The sequence below is a fragment of the Parus major genome, chromosome 2 (assembly GCF_001522545.3).
Source record: "Parus major isolate Abel chromosome 2, Parus_major1.1, whole genome shotgun sequence".
Taxonomy (NCBI): Eukaryota; Metazoa; Chordata; class Aves; order Passeriformes; family Paridae; genus Parus; species Parus major.
In genome coordinates, this window is record NC_031769.1 from 56,170,873 (window position 1) to 56,197,823 (window position 26,951).

At 41.0% G+C, this 26,951-nt stretch overlaps 1 protein-coding gene across 1 annotated transcript in view; it reads right to left on the reverse strand.

The window, feature by feature from the left end:
* The window catches only part of RAMP3 (receptor activity modifying protein 3), a 40,814-nt gene extending 16,554 nt beyond the window's left edge, over positions 1 to 24,260 (reverse strand). The window contains exons 1-3 of the mRNA XM_015619748.3: positions 24,115 to 24,260; positions 7,338 to 7,367; positions 4,355 to 4,487 (exon numbers count right to left, since the gene is read on the reverse strand). Coding sequence (XP_015475234.1) covers positions 4,355 to 4,487; positions 7,338 to 7,367; positions 24,115 to 24,166 — 215 coding nt within the window. The 5' untranslated portion in view covers positions 24,167 to 24,260. The remainder of the gene's footprint in view (positions 1 to 4,354; positions 4,488 to 7,337; positions 7,368 to 24,114) is intronic.
* Between the last annotated feature and the right edge of the window lie 2,691 nt (positions 24,261 to 26,951).

The window sequence follows — 26,951 nt, forward strand, 5'->3', positions numbered from 1 at the left end:
TACCAGATGACACAATGTTTATAGACGTGATGGATCAATACCCATCTTTTAAATCAAGATTTGATGCCTTTCCATAATGTACTCACTCACTCTTACAGGGTGTAGAATAGTGACTACTGGGCAGATTGCATGGCCTGTGCTGTGCAACAGTGCAGACGTGGCCACAGCCGTCTCTCTGGCCTCAAAATTACTGAAATGCTGGTAAATACACTCAGAAATATTTGGAAAATGGTGATGCAGAAGACTGGTGCTTGGGAGCAGGCCAAAAGCTTAACCAGACACTAAAAATCATCTTTAGTACATTTTGGTCCCACATTTCCATAGGGGTTAGGCCTAGGAGACACACACAGATTTGTTTAGAGACTGTTTGTTCTAGCTAAATTGTTTCCAGGATCCAGTTAGAAGTATTTGAAAAACTGTTTCATGAACTAAGAATAGAAAGTAATCTAAGCAATTACAATAAAGAACATTTTTCCAGGTTCATGTAAGACAGCTCTGGGCACTCCCATCTTCATCTGGCCACTTGCTTCAGGAATTAGTCATACCTGGCCTCTCAACTGCAGTCCCACACCAGGATTTATCACAGCACACTAAAAAAAAGTCTGACTGCTAATAATGAATTTTGGCTTGTGGACAGTAGTTGATTTTACATATTCAGCTGTAGTTGCTAAATATTAAGAAGATAATACAGAAATATAATGCATAGTTATTATATGTAATGCTGCACTATCAACATACATGTTACTATAAGTAGACATAACAGAAATATTACAAGAAAAATAAAAAATATCATTCAATTTCCAGTCTTCTGGCAGATGAAAAGTGTATTTGCTTTTGTTAATTCCACATATAGCTTTCACCCACACTTTAGTCTCTGCTTAATCACTTGCCATGTACCATAACTTTGAATCTTTTAAACAACCTCACTGTATTTTCATCTTCAGAGCTCTCTCTTAATAATCTAAAGGCCTCACCAAAACTGTGACTAGGCAAACTCCTGCTCTTCTGTCAATGAATACCCATGGCTGTATACTGAAGGTTTTGCTTTTCTTGTAAGATGTTTGTGGTTGGCCTTCGTATTCTGATGTCCAAGCTAGAACCACTGAAACCCACCACATGAACCCTCATTGTATTTAAGCTTTCAAATACCTTTGGACAATTTGACCCAGAGTACTTGTACCCTAACTAACAGTGAATCCTCACAGAAATATTCAAAAAATTCAACTTCCATCTAATAGTGCTTCTATTAAAAAAAAATATTAAACTTCATTAAAACTTCACCTGAAAATTTACTGTTTATATGTGATCCTCTTACATTCCCAGCAAGATCAGTATCAACTGTGGAGACTAAAACTCTCATATTGGTTTGCAGAACCAGCTGCCACACACAGAAGCCTGCTCTGCTCAAAATCAGTGAAAAGGCTGCTTTTTAAAGAACACAAGTTTGTTAAGAATATCAGCAATGTCAGAAAATCTTTCAGCTTAATTAGGTTACAACAAATTGGAGTCACTGCAAATTCTCTCACAAATGCCTAGCCAAATGGTGAAGCACTACAGATAATTGCTATTTACAATCCCATAACCAAAGGACAGCCATTTACAATCAAGTGCTAAAATGCCTCCATGAAACAAGGAATTTAGAAAATTAGCAGATTTCCATTAAGTGTTACATTTCAATATAAATTACAAAGATTTATTTCTAAGAGCACCATGTAGAAGTTACTCCGTGAAGAAACAGTTTCCTTCATGCAAAACTCACACTTTTAACCCACTATCTGATCCAGGCTGATTAACTGTTACTGCTGGAGGCTAGATATAAAAGCAGCACAAACTAATACCACCAGGTTTGAACATCTGAATTTTAAGTGCTCATGGCTAGATGTGCCAGTTTTTCATTAATTTGTCAGATTACTCCAAAGTAAGTGTTTCTGTCCCGTCTCTCAGGGCTCCTCTAATGAACTGGACTAAATCAGCCTGTACTTGTCCCTGACCATGGCAGAGGGGGATGGAACATGGGGATCTTTACATCCACTTCCACTCCAGGACATTCTGTGATTCTATATGCTTCTCCCAGAATGCATGACATCAAATAACAATGTCTACTCTCAAAAGAGTAAAAATCTTAAAGGTAGATGCACATTTGCTATTTGCTCCTTCTTCAGTGCAATGAACCCTTATAATAAGTTTGTAATCAGACATCTAATGCTTGATTAATCCTTGATTCAGGAGATAAATTTCAAAACAAATTCTTCCTGCTACTCTCTTCTGAAGTAGAACTTGATGCATAAAAAATAAGGTTTTTTTAGAAAATGTGTATTATGTAAAAATGTAGGAGATTTTTTCTACTGTAAGAGCCTTGAATTCTTCTGGTACTGCTTTTGAGGAAAAACAAGCAAAGCCTCAGACTGACCAACTTTTTCAGAAAAATTGTCTTGTACAGGGAATGAAAATTATCCTTTCCAGTACACAACTGGAAAGGATAAAATCAAAGTGGATTCTTAACTCTAATTAATAGTCAGGAAAAGGTCTTGCAAAAAGCTGCCTGTTTTTTCACCTGCATTAATAAAGGCACAGTCTTTTATTTTGGCTTCTATACGTATTTTTCACTTTACTTTTCAAGTAATCCCATTAGTAGAGGTCACTTATCAATTCAAACAAGGTATCAGCAAAGAAATCTTATCATTCTGAAACAATTGTAATGAAGATAAAATGGAGAAAAAATACAGTGTTTCCTTTAAAAAATAGAACATCTTGTACCTAGATGAGTTATAAAATTAAATTTATTACTCCATAACATACAGGTATTTGTTAAATTTAGCAGTACCAGAACTGCAAAGATTTTGTTTTTCTTTGTATACACAAAGTGTATACAGAAGTGTTTCTCTGTCAGATTTGACTACAGTTTCTGCAAGCTGGTTTAGGAGAGCTAGCCTTCTCTTGCTCTTCCCCACAGCTGGGGAGAGCTGCATGAGTGCATCTTTCACCCCAATGCCGTAAGACTTAAGCATCTACCTTTTAACAGATTGGATACTTTTAAAGTCATCAAGGTTTGCCAATAAATGCACTAAGAAGGAGTAGCATAATAATAGTAGTAATAATAATAATAATAATAATAATAGCTAAATTGATAACATGCTGTCAGATTATGAAACATTATCAAAAGGCAGGGCATTTCAACACAGCTGTTGGCACTAAGGGAGTCATGGGGAACAGCTGCAACACGGCACTGCAGTCCAACATTCCATTATCTGTTGATAACATTGGTGAGGAGCTAGTTAAAGTCTTGTATCACATGACACAACACTAAACAGGACACAAGACCAATGATCTTAAGAGAAGATACCTGGGGCTCAGTGACACTGTAACATAACAGGTGTGGTGACAGCTGGCTTGGGGCTAACTCTGCCTCCACAGCAGCCTCCAGAAACAGCACCAGCACAGTTTCAAATGCAGGAAGATGCTCTGCTTCAGGCTGGCTTGTACCATACCAGCTCTAGCTCACTTGAGTCTTGTTTCCTGAAGTGCTGAACACCTGCAGTTTCCTCTGATTTCAGTTGATGTAGAGGGTACTCAGTGCTTCCGAAAAACAGGCATTATGCATGAGCAGACATGGTCTTAAGAAGCAGATGCTCCATAAAGCCAAAAATGCCACCAATTTCACAACCCCTGTGAGCTTTCTCCAAATCAGAATTTGAAGTGTGCAGCTTTATAGAGAGATGTTTAAATATCTCCAGTAACTATAGAACAGGAAAAGAGATTAGAGAATAATAATGCCACCCTCACTGCTGTCAGTCTTGCCATATTTTAGACATCCAAACAGAATGGGTGGTGCTCACTCTCTCCATGCTAGCTGGCAGGCAAAGAAACATATGACAGCAGGTTCAATAGGACAAATCACTTTAAATTTGGATTTCACGTGAGGTGAATTTCTGAAACAGTGTCATCTTACTGAAGAGAAGGAAATCAGAGGAGAGAACTGCACTGCTGTCAAGAGAGAGAACAGCATGACTCTGAAAGCATTATCGCTTTAGTGGTTTCACAAAAAAATAAATTACATAGGGAACATTTGCTTAAAAGGCACAGAAATATAGATTAAATGTAAACACAACTGTCTGAGGTAACACAATAGCAGCTAGTATTAAATAGCCCATTGGTTAGTTTTCATTACAGTGGACTATTTTGCATGCTGTTTGAGTTAAGAGCTGGGTGTCTCTGTGTGCACATGGCCTTACTGCAAGGCTTAACAGCTTAGCCCTCTGCCAGTGGCAACAAAATACACAGGGTTTTTATTTTCTGGAACAGAAATATTTTTATGCATTATAGGAGAACTGTTAAAACCAAAACTAACTCTTACATGATAAATTCTGTCAGGTTGCACCACTTTCTTGAGTCCACTTTCTTCATCATCTCTTCAAAGGATTTTCCACAGGCAGGCAACTTTTCTAACATGAGAGATTCATTGCACAGCTCAGTCTGTTGACGTGCACCTAGGAAACATCAGAACCACCTTTAATCACAAACACTGAAATAGAAGCACAAACACATCACTCAAATTTGTTCACGGAGTCCAACTTGCCACTTACATTCTCATAAGGTTAGCATTTAATTTTCTAAGCAACTTTAGAAAACAGACAAAACACGTATTTACATAACTATGTTAAAAACATAACTTGGTATAAAAAACTAAAGATTACCATATATAGTACTGCCTTTTAAACCTAGCATGGAGGAACCTATCTAATCACTTTTCTTTTTTTTAGTCATGCTAACTCATTACCACCCATTTGCACTTTTAGTTAAAAGCTAACTGGATCTCCAAATCCCACATTTCAGCGTAGAAAGCACTTTTCAAGCTTACACAGATACATCACAATTAATATAATTAATTCAATAATAATATCAATAATAAATATAATTTAACTAATTTTACTACTGTGAAACTACTTTAACATTGGAAATATTTGTATGTCTTACCAGCTAAAGGGGGTGGATTTCTACAATTGCAGCTTTTCGTTCAGTACAGCCACTAAAGGAATTTTCTAGAGATCAGGTCCTATGAGGAGCAGCTGAGGGACCTTGGGGCTGTTTAGTGTGGAGAAAAGAAGGCTCAGGGGAGACCTTATTGCTCTCTAGAACTTCCTGAACGGAGGCTGTAGTGGGGGTCGGTCTCTTCTCCCAAGTAACAAGTGACAGAAGAGCTCAAAGTTGTGCCAGTAGAGATTTAGATTGGATATTAGGAAAAATTTCTTCACCGAGAGAGGTGGAACCATCTACAATTATCAGATACTGAAATTACAGTGTATAGCTGCTTGCAAAGAAGAGTTAACCTTGACTTGAGCAAGCCTGAAACTTTTTAACCTATAATGGCAACTCCAGTATATTTCGTCAGTCAAATGTTTTTCTCACCCAGCACATGCCTGCATTGGAGTATAAAGATAATATTTTGATATTTCTTATAAAACTGAAATTCTGAAAAAATTCTCTTCAGACTAATGTGATTGATTTTGATAAGCCTGAAACATTTTGTTTCGATCAAGCCATTAAACATTTCTTGCTTTACCTCTATAGATGCCACTATTTTGACCATTCTTCTGTATAAAAAAAATACTGAATATTACCTGTAAATATATGTATATAAACATCTTTAATACAAACGACGAAATTAAATTAATCAGAAAAAAAAACTATGGCCTTTTTTCCCTTCACAGAAGTTGAAATCCAAGAAATGTATTTACTTGAATGAAACTGCAACCCTAATAAAACTGGTATATCAGGGAATCCCCTGAGAACTCTAGAGGAAGGGTTTTTTTAAGAATAAATCCAAGGAGAACAGATAATTTAATTCTAAAAAAAAAATTCACAGAGAACATATTTACACCAGGAAGAGGAGGTATTTCTTTTGCTTCTATTAGTTACTTTGAAAGCAGGATCCTATCACTGCTGAAAAGATCTGGTAGTTCTAATTTTATGTGGTGACAGCCAAACATTGCTCATGGCCAACTGAGGTCAAAATAGTGCAGGACTTTGCTTGGTAAGAAGAGAAGTCCTCATGGCCCCATCTCGTACTATCTAGTAAAGAAAACCCAAACTCTAAGGCAAGATGACTGGTCTCAGGCTTCACTTCATAAACCAGCCATCACTCAGAAGTTTGAGTATCTCCATTTGGAATAAGGCATGTGATTGTAAAACAGGCCTGAGTGAAGATCATTTCACCCAGGAAGGAGCTGGCTCCTTTGGAGCCTGGGCAGTAGCACCTTGCAATTTAACTCCAGCCATCACAGCTGACTCCTTAGCTGGTGGTCACTCTCTCTGTGATGCTGTATGACAAATAACCATCTCATCTGGCCAAATAAACACTTTGCTTTCACATATTTGCCAAGAGCATCAGGGCCATAATGGGACAGCCTATGCTGCACCTGAAACCATAAGTTTACAACTTCCTACAGACCACAAACCTCTCCAGGTGTATGGCTCATTCACTGGGACCTAATCCTTGCTCCTTCATCGTGTCTGACTCTCAGCTGTCTTACAGCTGACATGAAGCCTTCATTCATGTTGGCAAAAAGTCAGAACAACAATTAATCACCAGTGATAGAAATGGTGAAGATTACCAGCATAATTTTATCCATGGGAAGTTAACATGGTAACATGGATCCTGCCTAGTTAAGTGTTCTGTCAATTCATCTGGCAGCTACAGTAGTTACCAGTTACACATTCCACAGCTAGACCTGCAGATGAATGCTAAAGCTGCGCAGAACTCAAAATCAGATATGAAATTTGCATAGCTCGCAACTTAAATCCTGCACTGATGCTTTAACAAAAGTTACACAAAGCTGCGTTTTCTGACAGGGTATTCTAAACAGCCAGCCATCATTTGATTTATAACCAAATCCAACACAGTGTAAGTTTTTCTTCCACTACGTCACGTGTGCTGACAATTTACTCCAGCCCCTTTCCAGCAGGGTGTTTGAATGGATTTTCCATGCCCTCGGTATTTTTGGTTGTCTGTATTTAAAACTTCAATGTTTTGCAGGGTCATATCAAAAAAACCCTTATCAGAGTCACTTAAGTGCAATCTGATGACATGAGAGTTTCTGTCTAAATCCCTGACCAAAAGAGCTCAAAATCATGGATAATTCTGCAGTTTCACCATCACTATTGAGAACAAGCTTTACAAAACACTACCACACTCTCTTTGCATACAGCCAAGGACAAAAACAGTTGAGAAAAATGCATGACAGTTGACTAAATGAGATGAGATAGGATGGAAGTGTTTCTCAAATGCCAACCATTAGCAAAACAGAAACAGAAGTCTGAATTTTTGAAGTAAAACTCACCTGCGAATCCAAGCGTCATGAGACCATTAACTAGGAGGGGAAAAAAAAAAAAAAAGAGATTAATTAGATACCTCCACACTCTTATATAAAAGGATTAGTGCAACTACGAGCCAAGCAGAGGATAACTACGTTTCAACAGAATATTCAAAATGCTTATTCAAACATTAGTTCCAGTTTTCTTAAAGAGTGTGTCTGAATGAAATAATGAGCATTTAGAGAACATTGTTTTTAAATTCCTTTTTATCTATCCTTTAAATGTCTGAGTTGGAATTGTTATGGGTCTGTATATACCACTCCTTCCTCTCATTTCTAATATTAAGGATTAGGGACAAGGCAATTTTTACTTCAAGCTTCTTAAGGGTGAAAAAGTTCAATCAGATAACACATACACTCAAAATATAGGTGTACTTCACATTCTAACAGTAGAGGAAAAAAATCCTTCCATTGGAAAAACATCCAACTATAAGTGTGTACTTTCCTCATTAAAAGTATATTTTTGCGTTTAAGTCTCCAGCTTTTGCACAGTGAAGTCACTAATGTTGAAAAACATTACAATCAAAACCTATAAGCTTCTTATGCAGAAGTTACACTAACACAGGTATGTCAGAAGAGCATCTAAATGGAAGCAGACTATACCAACAGAAGAAGCCTTCTGATTAGTGATTTGCAGTATATCCAGATGGATGAAATTCACAGAAGCCCACTGTGCTTGCACAGCTCCAGCCCCACCCAGGATTTTTTAACAGCTAACGGGGACATGGCTTCAATTATTTTTGAAGTCCCACTGAAAAATAAAAATTGCTGACAAATCTTTATACAGTTAACCTCACATCAGAAATTAAATGAATGATTTCAGACAGATGGGTGCCTCCCTGTTCATACATGGCACCCCAGCAAAATGAATCAAGATATACATAGCAGAGTATCAGTGCCAGTCATTAATCTACACCACGGTCACTGGGATGTACCAAGCTGTCAGCAGAGTTAACCAAAAATTACTGTGTACATGCATGCAAGAAGAATTTAGATCCTTCTAAGGAACATATTTTTCTTCCAGAAAAGCATTAATCTCTGTCTTAGTTACTAACGAGCCAGAATGTACTGTGAAGAGCAGGAATCCACACATCGGAAAATTGTCCTGCATCCAAACACACAGAGATGAAACTCCATAACACACTATGATGGCTGAATCTCTTTCACAAATAGAGCATTCTTCTTTCCAGGCTATTAGCAGATGGACTAATAAATATACTTGATTCCCTGGGTAGTTTTTTCTTGAATCCTCATTTGAAAATGTGCCTTAGTGACCGCAGAAGACTGAAGATCACATTAAAAGAACCCAAACCCACCCATTCTGGGTAAACAGTGTAGGGCGCACATAGTTACCCCAGGTACTACCCCGGAAGATCACAGACTGCACGTCCAGTTCTTATTCTATCAATTCCTATCACCATGCTCTAGATCTTTCATAGTTATGGCTGCAGTAATCCTCACAAAACCACAGCAATACAAATACAGGGTTTACAACTAGAAAGAACCAGACTGCCCCAAGTGTCAGTGAGGAAGTCAGTGAAAAGCCAAATACTGAACGTAGTTCAGGTTAGTCCTCACAAATCCTCCTGCCCACAAGAAAATGTGTTTTTTGCAATTTTTGATCTGCTCATAGCAAAGTAACACAGGATGTTTTTCACCTATTCTCAACCAAAAGAGCCCACATACCTTCAGAGAAGGGTAAAACAGCCAATCAGATTACCATGCACCACCCAACTATTTTCTTTCCTCTGAGATACTCAACTCATAACCAAGAGTTAATCAGGAGACTACAGAATGCTGGCCATGATCATTTCCATAAAAATGTTCCAGTAGCTCTCTTAAGATGGGGAAAGCTTAGCTTTTTTCTGGAAAGGCTGATGGAATGACACCTCTCATTAGAAGATTCACAGAAGCAGCAAAATGGGTCAGTGTTGAAAGGTGTTACCAAGACCCCAAAATAAAACAGTTGGCATACCCTCCTACCTCAGCTAACATTTATGTAGAGAAAAGGGGGTTCAGCTTAACTAGCTGCCTGAACTAGCTGCTCACTTTTTTGTCTCCATACACAGTAGCAGCATGTGTGATCATCCCTAGCGTCAGCTGAATCAGATGGGAAGGGAACAACCAGGTTAGAGCCAGAGCAAGAGGTGAAGCAAAGTATCATCAAATGAAGGATGAGGAAAAATAGCACTGAAGAGCTTTTGGAAAGAAAAAGAGAATATAAAGTAGGAGAAAGTAATAGAAAATAAGGAAATTGAGGAAAAAAACCCAATTTTTTTATTCACAATCTTCTTCAAGATTTTGTATATAAAAAATCTCATCCTAGACCTTCACTATAACCTCTCATTATCTACTCTCCTTTTGCAAAAAGACATCATTCTGACACTAAGAAGAGAGCTCAAAATGAGATTCACAGCCATATGTAAATTCACAACTGGGATACATGACAGGGTAACTGTCCTGTAATTTTGTCAGGTATATAATCTTTCTCTGGGAAATTGAAAAATATTTCTCAATGTTTATTTTCCTTCTATGCTGTTATTATTCACTGATATTTTTCACAGAGGCTTAAAAGAAGCACTAAATGTCTGTCTTGAAACTACTTCAATAAATCTGAAGCGGCATATGAATTGCTATGTGTTCTCTCTACTCCACCTTCCTCCAAACATGTTTTAGAAATGATTCTGAAAATCTTGTGTAAATGTATGAGTAAACTGTTACAATTTTCTCTTGTCTGAATGTTTCTTCAAGATGCTATTACTGATAGTATAGTAAGATAGTTTGAGTGGCTCCCATACTTTCTCAGAATAATTCTTATTTTAACAGATAAAACTGCTGTATGCACCTTTTAACCAGCAATTACAGCAATGTAATACTGTGCATATTCTTCAAAATTTGTGATGTTTATTCAAAACATCATTTGTATCAATCATAATTTTCAAAAGCAAAAAGAACATATAAGGACCGCGAGTTAAACCTCATGTAAAGAACCTACCTCTGTATCTCTTTTTAAATGCAATCCTGCCAATTAACATCATTTAAGCTTTATCTACATCAGGATAGATCTCCACTGGAAGTTATGTACAAACAGCTGCCTTTATGCAGAACTTGAAGTTCCACTGACAGCAGCACATTACAGTGCAAGAACTGTCCTGACAGTTAAATAGTTATATATATATATATATATATATATATAGTTATATATATATAGTTATATAGTCCAAAAAAGCAAGTAAAACAAGAGTTTGAAATGGGAACTGCTGCTCTGCAATCATGCACATATGATTTGTGCACAGGTGAGAGATAAATATGCTATTATTAATATAATCTATATATATCTCTATAATTTTGTCATACTGATCAAATCTCAATACCCACATTTTTTTATAAATCTGATTTTAAATACTGAATAAGCCAATCTTACAGCACTCTAGTGTTTCTCCTGGTATTTAGATGCTGAATAAAGCTACTTGTTGCACAGGTACTGTTAAAGATCATGTTAAATTCAACAATCTTTTATGCAAACCCCAAGTCATACATTACAGGGGCTCTAGCAGGAATGCAGACACTACAGGGTATCTAATGCAAAAGAAATTCTCTGTGGAAATTACTTCTCCCATGCTCTCACACAATGTCAAGAGGCATCATACTGCATCAAAAAAAACAACTGGCATAGAGTTTCTTTATTATCTGTTTCCTGGGCATTCACAGTTTTAAGAGATTCATTTCACTAGAGTCTGTCTGAATACAGAAGGACAAGATGAGCTAACACAAGCATCACATGGGTGCCTTCCAAAGCCTTTTCTAAAACTCCCCTACTGGGGTCAAGTCAAATGTACACGGCCAAAACACGACTGAATAGGCCAAGAAATCCTACAACTTGATGGGAAAGCCCAGAGGCCACTATAAAAGTGGAAGGAAAGGAAAAATAACACTATTGGTACAAAAACTGAACCACCTGTCTCTCTTTAAATAACCCTCTGCACAATATACATGTCTCAGAAGGTCATCTTTTGTTTTTGGCTACCAACTGTCCTTTTGACACTTCTTCTTAAGAGGAGTGGGATGGGGAGAGGGGGACCGGGACAGTACACAAGAACAACATCACACAGTGTGAAGGCAACCAAGGAAATGAGGCAACTAAAGTTCACAGAGACAGGAACTCAGCACAAAGGAAGGATGCCAGGAATAAACAGAAGCTTGCAATAAATATAGTACTTGAAAGAAGTGTTACACTTGCATTCAAAACTGGCCCAGAAAAAAATGTGTCTCAGCATATGGAGAGGCAGGAGCAAGGTAAACCTGTTGGCAGGGTGCACTGATCTGTCTCTGGGTTCAAGAAGTTTTCTTGAGAGCTAGCATAACATGGAACTCAGCTTTGCACTATCTCCTGCTTTGATGCTGAATCTTTTTTAATGCTCTTTTTCTCCCTCTGTATCAATAGTATGGAAGATGCATATATAGTCATAGAAATATAATACCTAAAACTAAAAGGTCAGCTCAATGCTTATCACAGTTTGAGACACTACACTTTTGTTTTTAGATTGTGAAGGTAATTTCAGACTGTTAACTATTTTGGACATTAGAATCTTCCTCCTGCAGAGACAGAGTTCCCCAGCTTTCAGTGACTGCAAGAAAATGTGACCATCATTCTGAACTCATGCTTCAACTAAGAATCTTTCAGAGTAGCAATAAAACTTGTATAGGACAATGTAAAGGACAATTCCTTTACATTATTTTTTGAAGTTCTTAAATCACTGCTGGCAGCATATTAATAATGTAACAGAATTCCTGAACAGTCTGTCTACTTCCAGAAGTGTTGGATGGGTTTTCTACTGGTTTGAAAGAGATATGCTCTATTTAAATAAATATATAACCAGTATTTTAAATATAATATTCCTTTATTATTAATTAATCATTATCAAGTAAATAATTAAACATACCAGTTCAACAACTAACTTGGGAAGGGATTTCTCAGCTGTACAATAAGTTCTGCACTGGAACTTGCATGACTCAGTCTGAAATTTAAGTGTTTTCTTCAAGCCTTTTCTGTCCCATTACATTTTTGACGAAGCAGTATGTAACTGAAATGTAAAATACTTTTTTTTTTTTATAGCCAGTGACTTTCAGACAGTGAATAAACTAAATACTGCAAGAGCAGAATTGCTTGAAGTAAACTTTTTTTGCACTTTTACAAAAGTGGCATACACAAATGTGATCCTTGACTCGAGATCTATTCTTCCAGAAAGTAAAATCGAGGAAGGGTAAGAGCAGTACATTTGTTTCTAGGCTAGAAAAAAAATCTGTGGCATTAGAAACAGTTTAAAGATGATATTTAGCAACAAGCATAGCATCACCAGCCAGTCCAGGAGGGTGATTGTTCCACTCTACTCTGTGCTGCTGTGGCCTCAACCTCAAGTCCTGTGCATAGCTTTGAGCACCGCAACATAAAAAATACATTAAGCTATTAGAAAGCATCAAAAGAAAGGCTGCAAATATCACAGAATCAGTTAGATTGGAAAAGACCTCTGAGATTATTGAGTACAACCTACGACCTTGTCAAGTAGACCAGAGCACTTAATGCCACGTCCAGTCTTTTCCCAAACTCTTCCAGGGACAGAAGACGGTGATGACTCCACCATCTCCCTGAGCAGCCCATTCCAATATCAAATCACCCCTGCTGTGAAGAAATTCTTCCTAACATCCAACCTCAGCCTCCCCAGTGCAGCTTAAAACTGTGTCCTCTTGTCCTGTCACTGATTACCTGGGAGAAGAGACTGCCCCTCCTGGCTACATCCTCCTTTCAGGCAGCTGCAGAGAGTGGTATGGTCTCCCTTCAGCCTCCCTTTCTCAAGGCTCAACACCCCAGCAACTTCAGCCAGTCCACCCAGGACTTACCCTCTGACCCTTCATCAGCTCCACTACCCTCCTCTGGACTCATTCTAGCACTTCAATGTCCTTCTTCAAGTGAGAGGCCCAAAACTGCACACAGCACTCAAGGTGTGGTCTCAACAGTGCTGAATACAGGGGGAGAATCGTTTCCCTACTCCTGCTGGCCATACCACTTCTGATAAAGACCAGGATGCTACTGGCCTTCTCAGCCATTCTGGCTCATGTTCAGCTGCTGACCAGCAGTCCTGGATTCTTTTCCACCAGGCAGTTTACCAACCTCTCTGTCCCCACCCTGCAGTGCTGCATGAGATTGTCATGGCCAAAGTGTAGGACACTTGGCCTTGCTGAACCTCAGACTTATTGATCCACCCAGTCCAGATCCCTCTGCAGAGCCTTTCTGTCTTCCAGCAGATCAACATTTGCACCCAACTTGGTGTCCCACAAATTCACTAAGTGTGGACTTGATCCCCTCATCCAGATCATCATTAGAGATATTAAACTGGGACAAACACTGACCCCTGGGGAATCCCAATAGATCCAGATACCAACTGGCTGCAACACTATTCAACACCACTCCCTGGGCCCAGACATCCAGCCATTCTTAACCCAGCAAAGAGCAGTCCTGTCCAAGCTTTGGGCTGCCAGCTTCTCTGGGAGCATGCTATGGGAGTCAGTGTCAAAGTCTTTGCTGAAGTCCAGATGGTGAGTTGAAGCCACACGAGCATCTGCTTAGGTCACTTGGCTTGCTCAGCCTGGAGGAGAATGAGGAGAGAGCTCACTGTGGTCTACAACTTCCTCACTAGTGGAAACGGAAGGTCTGGCACTGATCTCTTCTCTGCGGTGCCCAGTGACAGGACCTGAGGGAATGGCCTGAAGCTGTGTTAGGGATGGTTTAGGTTGGTTATTAGGAAAAGGTTCTTTACCCAGAGGATGGCTGGGCACTGAAACAGGCTCACCCAGGAAGTGGTCACAGTATCAAGGCTAAAAGAGTTCAATAAGAATTTGGACAATACCCTCAGGTACACAGTGTGATTCCTGGGGCTGTCCTATGCAAGGCCAGGAGTTGGACTTCAACAATCCTTGTGAGTCCCTTCCAGCTCAGGTTATTCTGTGATGTAAGGTGGAAGGAAGAGAGTTCCAGATGACTGCACACATCAGAAGGTGCCTGTGGTTAGCAGAGGCAAGCACAACATTCCTAACAAACCCAAATTCACTGAATTTCTGTGTGTGTTACCTAGGACGTAAGGCAAAGACCATGTATCCATGGGCCTGCCAAAGGCTTTGTGCTCTTTGTTTTCATCTAACTTCTGCCTGCAAATCTGGTCTTCTGACCCTCTGCATACAGTAGTTGTCACAGAAGTGTGTAGGATCTAGAACAACCAGACCATATCTCTTCATGATTTATGACTACAGATAAATATACTTCAAGCAAATGGAAGTGAAAAATCTTTTTTTCACCCCCTAAACATCTCTATTTTAGGTTCACTACAGCCTTGTGAGGTACTGCTACTGAGGTCTCCATTTAACATGAACTATGGAAATAATGACAGAACTCGTAAGAAGTCTGTCTAAGGTCACAAGAAGAAACAAGCAGAAGTCTTAACTAAAGTGTGAGCTAGCAGCTCTCTGGTGCCAGTACCTATTTCACCACTATCTCCTCTCAGAAAACGTTACCAAAGGAACTGAGGAACATAATCTCTCTGCCCAAAAGATAATTGTGAAATGTGTTGGCTGTGCAATTTATATGGGAAAGGTACATCACCTAATGAAACAACATAACTCTGATTCATGGCCCACAACAGTGAGATAGCTTACAATTACTGTTGAGAAACACACATGAGAACTGTGACAGCCCCTGAAGTTGGCCATCTGCATCCAGGTCCTCAGCTTGACACTGTATCACCTGATTACCAGGAAGCACATATTTGATCTAATGGCTAATTGCATTATTGCAACCCAGATGCTTGTCATTAGCCAAAAAGGCAGGAAAACACAAAATCTGATGTAATGTAAGGTTTCCCTACAATAAGGAAAAAAGTCAGACAATACAGACTTTATTCCACCTGTGAAAGAGTGTGAAGCACAAGTCCCTCAAGGCCAATAGAGAATCCAGTTTGCTCCTGTGAGGTAGCCTGAAAGAGAAGTCAAGCAATCTTTTTTTTTTTTTCCTTTTCTATTTTTTTTTAATAACTTGGGAAGGGGAAATGACCCATGAAGATTTCACAGACAAGGGTCACTGCACACTCCCTCCTGAGGAAGTGTTTAAAAACATGGGATGCTTGAAGACATTTCAAGTTCCTTCTTCCCTTGACAGGCAGAACATTTAAATCAAGATACTACACTCATAGAAGGCCTGGGAAAATTATTTTTTCCTTTTCTGACCAGATGACAAAAATTCCCATCCTGCACATCCACCTTCTCTTGATGCTGCATGTACTCCTCTCAGATTCCTAATGCTGTTATATACCATGTGGAGGCATTACACCAATAGGATTCCACTGAAGTCATGTTTTCTTTCAATTCTATGCCTACCATGAAATATTAAGTTGGCCTGACCATCCAAATGTGGGTTGTTTTTCTTCAGCATCCCAGCTTGACTACCAGGATTCCAGAGCCCTGGATACTCTACATGATCACAGAATATTTTAAATGACATGTTGCATGAAAAACTCACAAGAACAATGAAACACTAACAAAATTTCAAAGCTCCACATGTCTACTTACACTGCTGTATATATACCTGCTCACAGCAGGTGTGAGCAGCTTTTTACAACAGTACCCTTGCTCCAAGGAATAAGACACTGAAAACAGATCCTTACATAGCACCATGATCCCTGCACATCATGATTTTTCCTAGGTGTATATAGGAAACTGCAAAGCAATGGATTCTGACACAGGAAATTACTTAATTCATTCCACCAGGTACCTATCAAGCCACTCTATTACAGCCCTCCTCAGCTGGAAAGGAGGATAGAAAACATAATGAAAAGCTCATGGGTCAAGGACAGGGAGAAATCACTTAACAGTCCCCATCATGGGCTTTGAGACTAAACGTGGTAAAATTAATTTTATTTACTGCCAACAAAAATCAGAGTAGGGTAATGAGAAATAAACCAATTTTTAACATACCTTTCCTCTACCTCTTTCTTCTTCTCAAGCCTAATTTCATTTCTAATTTCTCTACCTCCTCCTTCTGGAGTAGTTCAGGGGGATGGGGGCTGCAGTCAGTTCATCATACATGGTCTCTGTCACTCCTCCCTCCTCAAGAGGATGACTCCTCACACTCTTCCCCTACTCCAGTGCTGTATCCCTTCCACAGGATACAGCCCTCCACAAACTTCTCCAACAGGAGTCATCCCCACAGGCTGCAGCTCTTCATGAACTGCACCAGCATGGGTGCTTCCACTGGGCCTCAGGTTCTGCCAGGAGCCTGCAAACTTCCCACAAGGTCACAGCCTCCTTTGGGCATCCACATGTTTGGGAACGGGGCCCTCCAGGGGCTGTAGGTGAATCTCTGCTATCACACGGTCCTCCATGGGCTGCAGGGGCACAGCTGCCTCACCCTGCTCCTCAGCCAGGGGAATTTCAGCTCTGGCTCCTGCAACACCTCCTCCCCTCCTGCCTTCTGCACCCACCAGAGCTGCTTCTCACACATGTTCTCACCCCACACTTGCAGCTGCTGCTCTGCAGCAGGTTTTTTTTCCCCATCTCAACTATGTAATCCCAGAAGTGTTCCCACTGCCACTGATGGGCCTGGCCTTGGCCAACAGCAGATTGAACAATATTGGTTATTCTCTGTTCATCTACAGATCAGGGTTTGTTTAGCTCCAACACAATCAGTGGGCCTGCAAAGCAGGTTAGCTAAATCTGCCTGTTTTGACAGGCTCAGAGATGTTCTAAGGCTGGTATTTTCTATGGCATTGCTCCCATATGGCAGTCAAACTTTTTTGCCTACAGCCTGAGGAAAATCCTCGTGCAAGAAATAAGTAGAAAGGAGAGTAGATAAGAATGAAGTACTCCCTTCCCTCTAGTTTTGCAAATGTCAACAATACTTTTACTCATGAAGTTACAAAGAGTTTAATTTATTTATACAGCTGAGAAGTGGTACACTGACACCAGAAGGAATCCCTCACATCTTCCAGATCTTTTGTAGAATGAGGTAAAGAAGGTCTTACAATAATTTCTGGACCAAGCCTAGAACATCTACTCAAGACAGATATTCTTCATAAAGATATCCAGTGTACATTTCAAGACTGCAAGAATCCCCCATTTCCTACAAGAGGTGTTTCTTTCACACTGTTCCTACCAGCACTTTTTATTTCTTTGCCAAGTTTTTGTTTTCTAAATCACTGCACGATAAAGTATGAAGTAGCTGGAAGGAAAAGAAAACCTGAATTTTGCACAGGCATATTTGGCATGGAACAGCATGAGCCGTAGAGCATCAAACACCCTGATGGTGTTGCAGTGCACATTCCACCTGTTCTGTACTGCTCCATCAGAAAGGTAAGACAAAGAGGAGTTAGAACCTACTTTAACTAAAACTTACAGAAAATAGGAAGTCTAAAATGTCACATTACTTCACAGAGATTCCTCTCTCCATTCTGAAAAATATTTAAATCTAAGAAAAGAGATTTCCTTCCAAAAATCTTAAAATACAGAAAGAAAACATTTTACAATACAAACAAGTATTTTGAGGAGCTTAATTTTCTTTTGACCTTTACTTTGCAATGCTCTGGTTTATTTGCTGCTTCTGGTTTTACACTGGAGCCAGTTAAATAGAAACTGGACCAATGGCTATTCCAGAAATATTATCTCTACTTTGTTGTGCATCACTAAGTGTTTCATGGTAAAAAATTCCCACCCCAAACATAGCCCTGCAATATGTTCAGCAGCCACATTTACTAATGGCAAACGTTACCACTCCTGAATGCAAATCTATCTAGGTTTACTGGTCAAAAATAAGAGATTTACATTATTTTTTAACACGATACAATAAGTTCTGACTTTGCATTAGCTTGAAATACAGACATAGCTTATAAAAAAACTAAATATTGATCTGCTTTCTAAATATAAAGCAGGAATAGAGGAGGTTTCACACATATTGAATGACAGTTGATGACTCCATGGAAATAAAGGCTTTGAGCATCTCTTCACTGAAAGCCAAAACAAATTTACTTTTCCTATTTCTCTTGAAAACATAAGCTTAATTCTTTTTCGTTGTAAGTTTACAATGCACATTGCTAAATACATTTAGAGAAACCTCTTCTAATATTAAATAGGACATGTCATGTTCTTGGTACATGTTGATCCTTGAGGAGTAAAGCTGGAACAGCTCATGAACTCGAAGACATGTGGAAAGACACCTGTAGCCATTTGTCAAAAACAATTGTGAAGAGGAAATCTCTCCCACAGCCCCAGGTGGCTACCAGACAGCAAAGCCCTGACGTGAAGGATGAGGTCCCCTTTGAGCAAAGGGCCACCTCCACCCCAGAGCTACAGAAGGCATGTCTGGGTATCCCAGAGACAGCCACAGCTCTTCAGACACCACCAAGTGCAAGCACCCGAGCGCCCTTCATACTCCTCATCAGAGAACAGCCCTGAGGACACTCTCCAGTCACAGAGCGCCAGCAAAAGAGATGATTACAGATCAAAGCTTAAGTCCAAGTGCTGAAGTCTGAGAAGAAACCTGAGCTTTGTGTCCTATTGATGACCACTTGAATGACTTTCAAAAGGTTCCATTTCCTATTCCAGTATCGCCCCATCTCTTCAAAACATTTTATAGCTGTGAAATCTCTTCCCCTTTCTGCTTACAGAAGAAGGCTGCACACCCTGCCAAATCTCAAACTACATATTTTGAGACAACAACAATGCAATAGTATTTCATAACAATTAGAGTCTCTAGCATGAGACATAAAAGGATGCAAAAGGAATCTCTGGACACAAAAGGAATCTGTCAGTTGTGATGTTTGGAAACAAAATAATTTCACACAATAAGTGACAGTCATTACAGGCCAGTGTTAATTACACTACTTACTCTGACACTGCCCACAGATAATGCTTTGCAAAATAGAGGCAAATTAGTCACATTTATTAGAGTGTGAAAATCTTAAGACAGATGCTTTATTGTAGGGCCCAGTGCTTCTGCACAGTCCTTTGCTTAGCCAGCTTAATCTGGTCAGATGCAAAATAGATGTGCTTTCATCAGCCTGGTGCTCTGCTAGGATCTTAGCAGTGCCTACCACACCTTCCCCTTCAGGTGAGAATCCCCCTGGCTCAGAGCATGGGCGAGAAAGTAACACCCCATCTGCAGAAGGCCATCAATCTGCCCCCATACAGGCAAAATTCTGTATTCCTGGAGACAAACTGAGGCCAAGGGCTGTTGTGCAGGCATGCCCCTTGTCCAAGACAATATGATAGATCATGGTAAGCTGCTCTGTAGACAACAAGGGATCCTCTCTATCCTTTGGATCATTTCTAACAGTGCCGCTGGATTTTCTTTTGAGATTTTTAGCAAGGAAAAAAAGCTGTTTCCTCTTTTCAGACTGGTTTCAAGGAAGCCAACATATGCAAGGAGATTTAAGCCTAAAAACTTCTGAAAGGGTGCCTTTCTCCTATTCCACTTTGCTTCTGCTTTCTTTCCTCATACTTGCACATTTCCACAGAAGACCTAAGAGTCCTTCAAGCAGCTCTACATATATATTCACATTAAAACAATGTCACTTTTTTTCCATTTATATTCTCTAGTTTATCTCAATGCAAGCCTGACTGTGAAGAGATTCTTATTTTAGAAAAGACAGGCTGTTTCCATAAAACACAAAATAATACACTTCTAAAATTCTGTTCTGAAATAAAATGGTTCATGTGACAGCTTTCACTAAACTAAAAGGGTGCGAATTGAAACAGGTTTCATTATGCTTGTGAAAATTAATCTCTCTGAGCCCGAAACGAAAGCACAGTTTGCTTTCTTCATGCGTCTCTCAAGTACTAATTTCAATAGCCAAGACACAGATGGTAGCAAATGGTGTTTAGTAAGGGACCACTCCTTGCATTTTTTCCCTTGGTAAGGCAAACTGGAAATTGATTCATTTGTCTGCAATTCAAGCCATGAATCATCTCAGTTACCAGCAGATAGGTGGGAGAAACTGAAACACAAAGGGTACAAAAGCTACTGGTGGTGCAATGCTTAAACACAACTCAACTGACAAAACCTCCCATGGCTCCCCTTGAGCCCAGCTCAAGACCCTTTCCTTCAAACCATGCAGTTTGTGTGTATCTGCACCTACAGCAGTACCTGTCTATCTCAACGTAAAATTCTGTCTCCACTTCATAGTCTCTTGTGATTTGCCTCACAGGCAAAATAAACCTATAGGCAAAGCCCTGAGACACCAAAGGTATTTAAAACTTTAATCAGGATGTAGATAGTGAGATCTTACTCATTTAGAAGCAAGAGTTTACTAGCTAAATAGTTTCCAGGGTTAGATCTCATTGCTGTAAATCAGGGTTTAAAAGCCCATTTTCTCCTCCATACTTTCAGCCTGGAGCTACCGTCAAGAACAGAGTGCCATTCCTCCTGAGGGCTGGGACCAAACATTCGATGTTCTGTGCTACCACCTGCAGTCCACTTGCCTCCACAGGGACAGTCCTACCATTCACCCTCTCAAGGGAGCTGGCATGAACCTGTCCCCTGTTGCATGTGTAGATCAAAGGAAAGAAGTGACACCTTCCCGAATAAAAGAATCAGGAGACACAACCAGGGTGAAGGGAGGTGAGAAGAATGCCTGGATCCTACAGCAAATGGGAACACAGGCTGCATTTACACCAGATGCTTTGCTTTCAGAATGGATGTTGGTGGGGTCTGCTGCCTGTTTTCCCGCTTGCCTAGTGTGGAAAATCTTTAGAAAATGAGGCATCATTTCGGTAGAGAAGTGTTTTAGTTAGAACCCTGTGGTCTGTCTCAGAATAAGATGTTCTGTTTTGCAAAGGTTTATTTGTTTTACATACACACACGCTCGCCTGGGTCTATTAAACTCAGAACTCCTACGACAGTATTCCCTTTCTTTGTTCCACCCCTTGCAGCTGCAGAACAGCATGATAGTCATAAGAAAATAATGAAAAAAAAAAAAAAACAAAAAACTTGATTTGGTTTTCAAACTTTAACCCACTAAAATTGTTTCCTGTTGGGTATTTTTTTTTTCCATCATTGGAATCTAAACTCTCCAGAACTTACATAGGCCATGTTTCACACAAGGGGAGCTCTGGACCTTACAGAATTTGGACTTTTATACACAGCTTTATCATTATTGTTTGCAGATGAGCTGCAGCCTTTAAAACAGAAAGTAAAAATATAATTGGGACCCAGGTGTTCCCAACTGTCCAGCTGCTCACCTCTGACCAAAGCACTAAGCTTGGCCAACCCCTGTGAAAACAAGACTATGAAATGCAAAAGCCTACTAACAATCTTTGAAATCTGCATACAAGAGCTGCTCCAGATAAGGATCACACCATCTCTCTTGATATGGGTATTTAAAAGTACCCAGCTTTACTCTGGTAGCATCTTTTAACACAAATATAAATAGTACCACTGAAATGCAGGTGTTACGTAAATAATGAAGGAGAAACGTTTGGGCAGAGACTCCAAAACAATGACCTGTGTAAAAAACCCACTTTGTCTGATGAAAGTCTTGGTCAGGCCCTGACGTTTCTTCTTACCTCAGTTTCCATACACAGAGTTAGAATAAGAGAATTTAGCATGATGGTAAATACAACATTATTTCTTAGATTATTTCTTAGGTGCTTTGATTCCACAGTCAGCGTCTTCTAAGTATCTACAGTTGTGCTAAGCAAATCAGAGGGATTCACCTGACAGCTGGTGTTTCCAGCTCTTCCCCACCTGGATGCTTATCAGCACTTCATAGCAATGAGCACATGCTTGTGTACCAAGTACCTCAGCTGATGCACTCTGTGATACACTCACACTTGGCAAATCCAACTTCTTCTGCAGTCACCGAGTCAACACACTGCCTTTTTTTGCCATCCTCACTAAAGACTGACAACACAACAGGTAGTTATGCATAGAAACTGTGTGTCAAGAGTCCTAGGCAGAAAGAGACAGAAAGGAGTGGTCTGAGGTTACAGTACAGTCCCACACCCCACCCAGATGGGCTTCCCACTGCCTTCAGTGAGCTCAACAATGAGGATTGGTGGCTTCACCTTAATGACACAGGTCACAGCTCTCTGCCTAATAAAAAGAAGCCATTAGGAATGACTGTTCAATTAAAGAAAAAATTCTTTCAAAAGAACTGGTTTTAAACCGTGTTTGTATTCCCAAAGAACAAATTTAGTTTTCTACCACTTTAGGCTTTTCTTATTAAAAAAAACTGATTTCACATCCTAGAACTCTATGGTTTTTCTATTAGGAAATTAGTCTCATTTCATCAGTTCTTGATTATACCCTTTCCAATTCCAAGCAAAAGTAATGCATTATCAGTTAACAGATATTCTTAAAATATCTTTTGTCTGTGTGTTATTCTATTAGGAAGGGAACTAGCAGAGTTAAAATGTCTAGCATAATTCATTTATCTGTGCCTCTCTGGTAAAAAATGTCCTTCTGTAGCTTCCTGAGCCACAGGGACACTGTCCTTCACTCTAGTAAATCCCTGGGAATAAATGTCCAGTGGGCAATTTTGCTTTGCAAAAATCACAGTAACATTAAGATATCTTCCCAAACAGAAAGATTGTTGTCTAGTTCCCTAAGTTCAAGACCGCATAAATCTCTCATGTGTCAAGACAAGTGTTGGCCACCTTTTTATTCCTTTTCAGCTAAGGAATAACAGAAACCTGAGAAGCTGAGGTAAAATTTTAGAAGTCCACAAGCCACAGAGAATCAGAAGCTTGTGCCTGTGACATTCTTTTGACAGACCAGCTAATGATGATGCTACTGAACACTGTCCATTTGTTTGTGCGTCTTTCCCTAGGAATAAGTGCAGTGTTTACCAGCTTTTTACTTTGGAAGGGGTCTAAAATAGCAAACAAAGTTCTGAAGTCCTCAGATACATCTTCTAAAGGCCTTAATTTTTGTCCCTTAAGTGTGACTCACAAAGAAATCAACTACATCTCTTAGTTTACTATTGAGTGAAGACGATCAGAGCCGACCTCTGGCAACTTTAGATGACTGCAACACATTAAATCAGAGAGCCCTAAAATAATCTACCTGACAAGAAACAATAAAACAGCTTTTCTAGCAGCCGAGGCACTCTAAGTGAAAGATCTGAAGGATACCTGTGCTTGATAACTACGTGCTTAGAACTCGACTACTCTAACAGTAATCAGCCTTTCAGTCTGCAGGGAAAATACCTTCCCCAACAGCCAAACACACCTCCCCAGAATCCATGTGGGATCCAAGAGGGAAAGCCTACATAACGCTAGAAGTTTGAGATCGTTTTCCCCGGGGCCTGGGCGCCCTGTTCGGGGACTCCCCTCGGCGATGTGGGTGCTGAAGGGCACCACCAGCCGCCCCGAGGCTGCGCCCGCCCGGCGCGCCCGGAACGCTCTCGCTGCGAAGCCGCCGCTCTGCTCGGGATGGAGAGCCGCGGAGGGAAGGCGATCCCCGCTGTGTCACCCCTCGGCAAGGGACGCCTGGAGACCCCCTCCCAAAGGGATGCTCCGGCCACACTGAGGGCGCTCCCACCTTCCCCGAACTTCGGCCCCACGCCCCGGCAGAAAGCAGCGCCCTCGGGGACGGCGCACACGGGAGGATGCTCGGCCGCTCCCGGTGCAGCAGTCCCGGGGCGGTAGCGGCGAGCCCCACCGCACACCACCGGGACGCCCCCGGCCAGCCCCGCCAGCCACTTACCCCAGAGCAGCAGGACCGGGAGCTGCCGCCGGCGGCTGCCCTGCGCCTCCATCCCGGAGCGGGCGGCAGCGGCGGCGAGCGGCCGCGGGGGACGGAGCCCGCATGGGGCGGCCGGTCCGCAGCCGCACAGGGCCCGAAGCCGCCTCAGCCCGCCCGCCGGGGACGCTCCTCTTCATGCCTCGGAGTCCAGCGGCGGGGGCGGGCGCGCAGGGGAGCAGCTCGCCCGCCCCCGGGTGCTCCCAGCGGCGGAGGGGCGGACCCGGGCCCGGCACGTGTGAGAGCGCTCCGTGCGCGGCCGTGCCGCCCGCTCCTCCGGCAGCCGCGGCGGGAGCGGGGCCGCTGCCAGCCCGCCGGGCTGGGTGGCCTCCGAGGGGGAGGGCACCTACCCTGCACGAGTCTTAAGTGTCCGAGGGATTCAGGGACTCTTTACCCCTTGCCCCGGGAGCCAGAGCAACTTCTCCCCTCCTATCACAACATCCTGGTGGTGGAGGTGAAGGCATGAGGAGCTGGAGGGCCACCTGTGTTAGCCCACCCGCAGCCCTTGCAGGGCACCAGCGTGTTGGCGTGCTCAATATTTATAGCTGAACATGGGCAGCGAGCTGGCCTGACCCCACACGGACCCAGAGCAGCCTGAGTTCTCAGATGCTAAGTGTATTTTTATGTTGCTATTTCATCTTTGCCTGTCTCTTTCCAGAGATGGTACAGCTCCTGATTTTCATCAATATTTAAAGGCTGTTTTCGTGGAGCTCTCTCTCTAGGAAATTAGCATCTCCATCAAGAAACACCAGAGTGGGAAGCTGCTAAAGGCAACTTTTCTTACCAAAAAAATAATAGTATTGCTCAGTAACAAAGACCCAGAGTCTTCTGAGTACATGGACACACCACCCCAATAACTGCCTTTTAGTAGAGCATTAAATCACTGCCATTACTGAAGGTCAAATGTACCATAAAATTTCAAGAGATTTTCAAGCCACACAAGACCAAAGGGTATTCTTAGGTATCAGTCAGGTTGTTCACATTGACTTTGTATACTTGCCTAGTTTGTATGCTTCCAAATGCCTTTGGAGAGTGGGACCCCAGCACAGGAGCAGAATTATGCATTGCATGTGCCTTTGTAACCACTGTTTTCAGTACACAACCTTTGTCTGATTTGTGCTGTTATGGAGGCTGGAGGAAATGGAAAACTTTGGAAACCACAGAGAAGGCTGGGAATGCAGTGCTGAAGCAGCTCTGCAGACATTTGAGTGTGTCAGTTAGAATGAACCTCCTATCACTTGTGTGCCGCTTCTTCCACTTAGCTGGGAGCAAATCTTGTAAAATACCATAAACCATAAATAAACCATAGCTCAGGGAGATCATCCTTCAGCAGAGGGGCTGCCATTTCTGCTTTGTAAGGAGAGTTTGCAAGCTGCCCCTGCCAGAAGGAACTGCAGCGAAGTGACAAGCGTGAAGGCACACACACACCACAGACTTGTTATACCATCTATAGCATCCTTCCTAAGAGTAAGATCTTGATTCCCATCACAAATTCGGTTTCTTGCAAATCTAAAAATACAGTTAGTATTTTCAATAATTTAGACTGATCTCCAGGAGGTTAGGTATCATGCTTTATGTGCAATATTATACGTTCAAAATGTTTTAAAGGTACTGTATATTATACAGTATAAAGGCAGCTTTTTTTGTAACACACATGGAGACAATGCTGACAGGTATTTTACATCAATTAATTTATCTTCTTTGCCTGTTTCAGATGAAAAAGTAGCAAAGTGAATGTTACTTCTTCCAAGTCTCAAGATTCAGCAAGCACTTCCCATTTTGTGCTTGCAGCACATAGTTTGAAGGTGCAGTATATCTCAGGTAGAACAAATAGACAGAATTTATAGGTAAATGCAGTAATGCAGCATCTTGCATTGGATCACAAGCCAGCTATGCTAGGTGATACCTTCAGCAATGTGGTCTAAAATGAGTAAGTCTGATTCACATTTGAACAAAACTGTTATTAGAATTGTCAGCAAGATGGTTCAAATACTTAGGCTGTTTGCAGTTTTTCAGTAAGACTGCCCACTCCCCCCACCCCCCCTTGTATTGCAGTAATGCAAACAGAGTCACTCCAGAATGACTGCAAACAACCTTTTTGTTCTGCACATCTGCCTCAGTAGCATCATATACCTACACCAGCAACAGAAATCCAATTCACCTTCAAAAAAGAAATATTATAAATGCCCTTTGCTGTATGAAACTCTGAGCCCTATCCCCAACACACACACTAACAGTGACTTTCAGAACCATAGTCTGTTTTAATTTTCAGACATACAACCTCCAGTGATCACACTGACACCTTCTCAGGTACCCTCAAGACAGTGCTGCAATCACATTATTTCAGGTATTTTTTAAAATGATTAAGCCTGCTAACAAGACACTGAGTAAAAGAAAGTATAGTGACAGACATGTAGGTAGTTGTTTCAGTATGGAAAGTTCCTGAGGAGTCCATGGTGAGAAGAGATGGAAGAAGTCAAGCTGCCCGGGACAGGTATTACTAAGTGTTCAGAATGGTAAGATAATAAACTTTCCTGCTCCAGAGTTCAACTGATTCAACAGAAACTGAAAAAATAATAAATTAAGAAAAAGCTGAGGACATTACACTACGGAAAACAACATTGTCTTTCCCTGTCACTTCAAGAACTGGCCCAGAGAGAGAGGCTGCTTGCCTGTATGGAGAGACTTTGCCCAGTGTCAGATGAAAGCTTTCTTCACCTCTTCCTAGCACAGCAATTTTGTATAAAAGACACATTAAGATTTCAAGACCATGTTTTAATGGGATTGCTTGCTGGACTGAG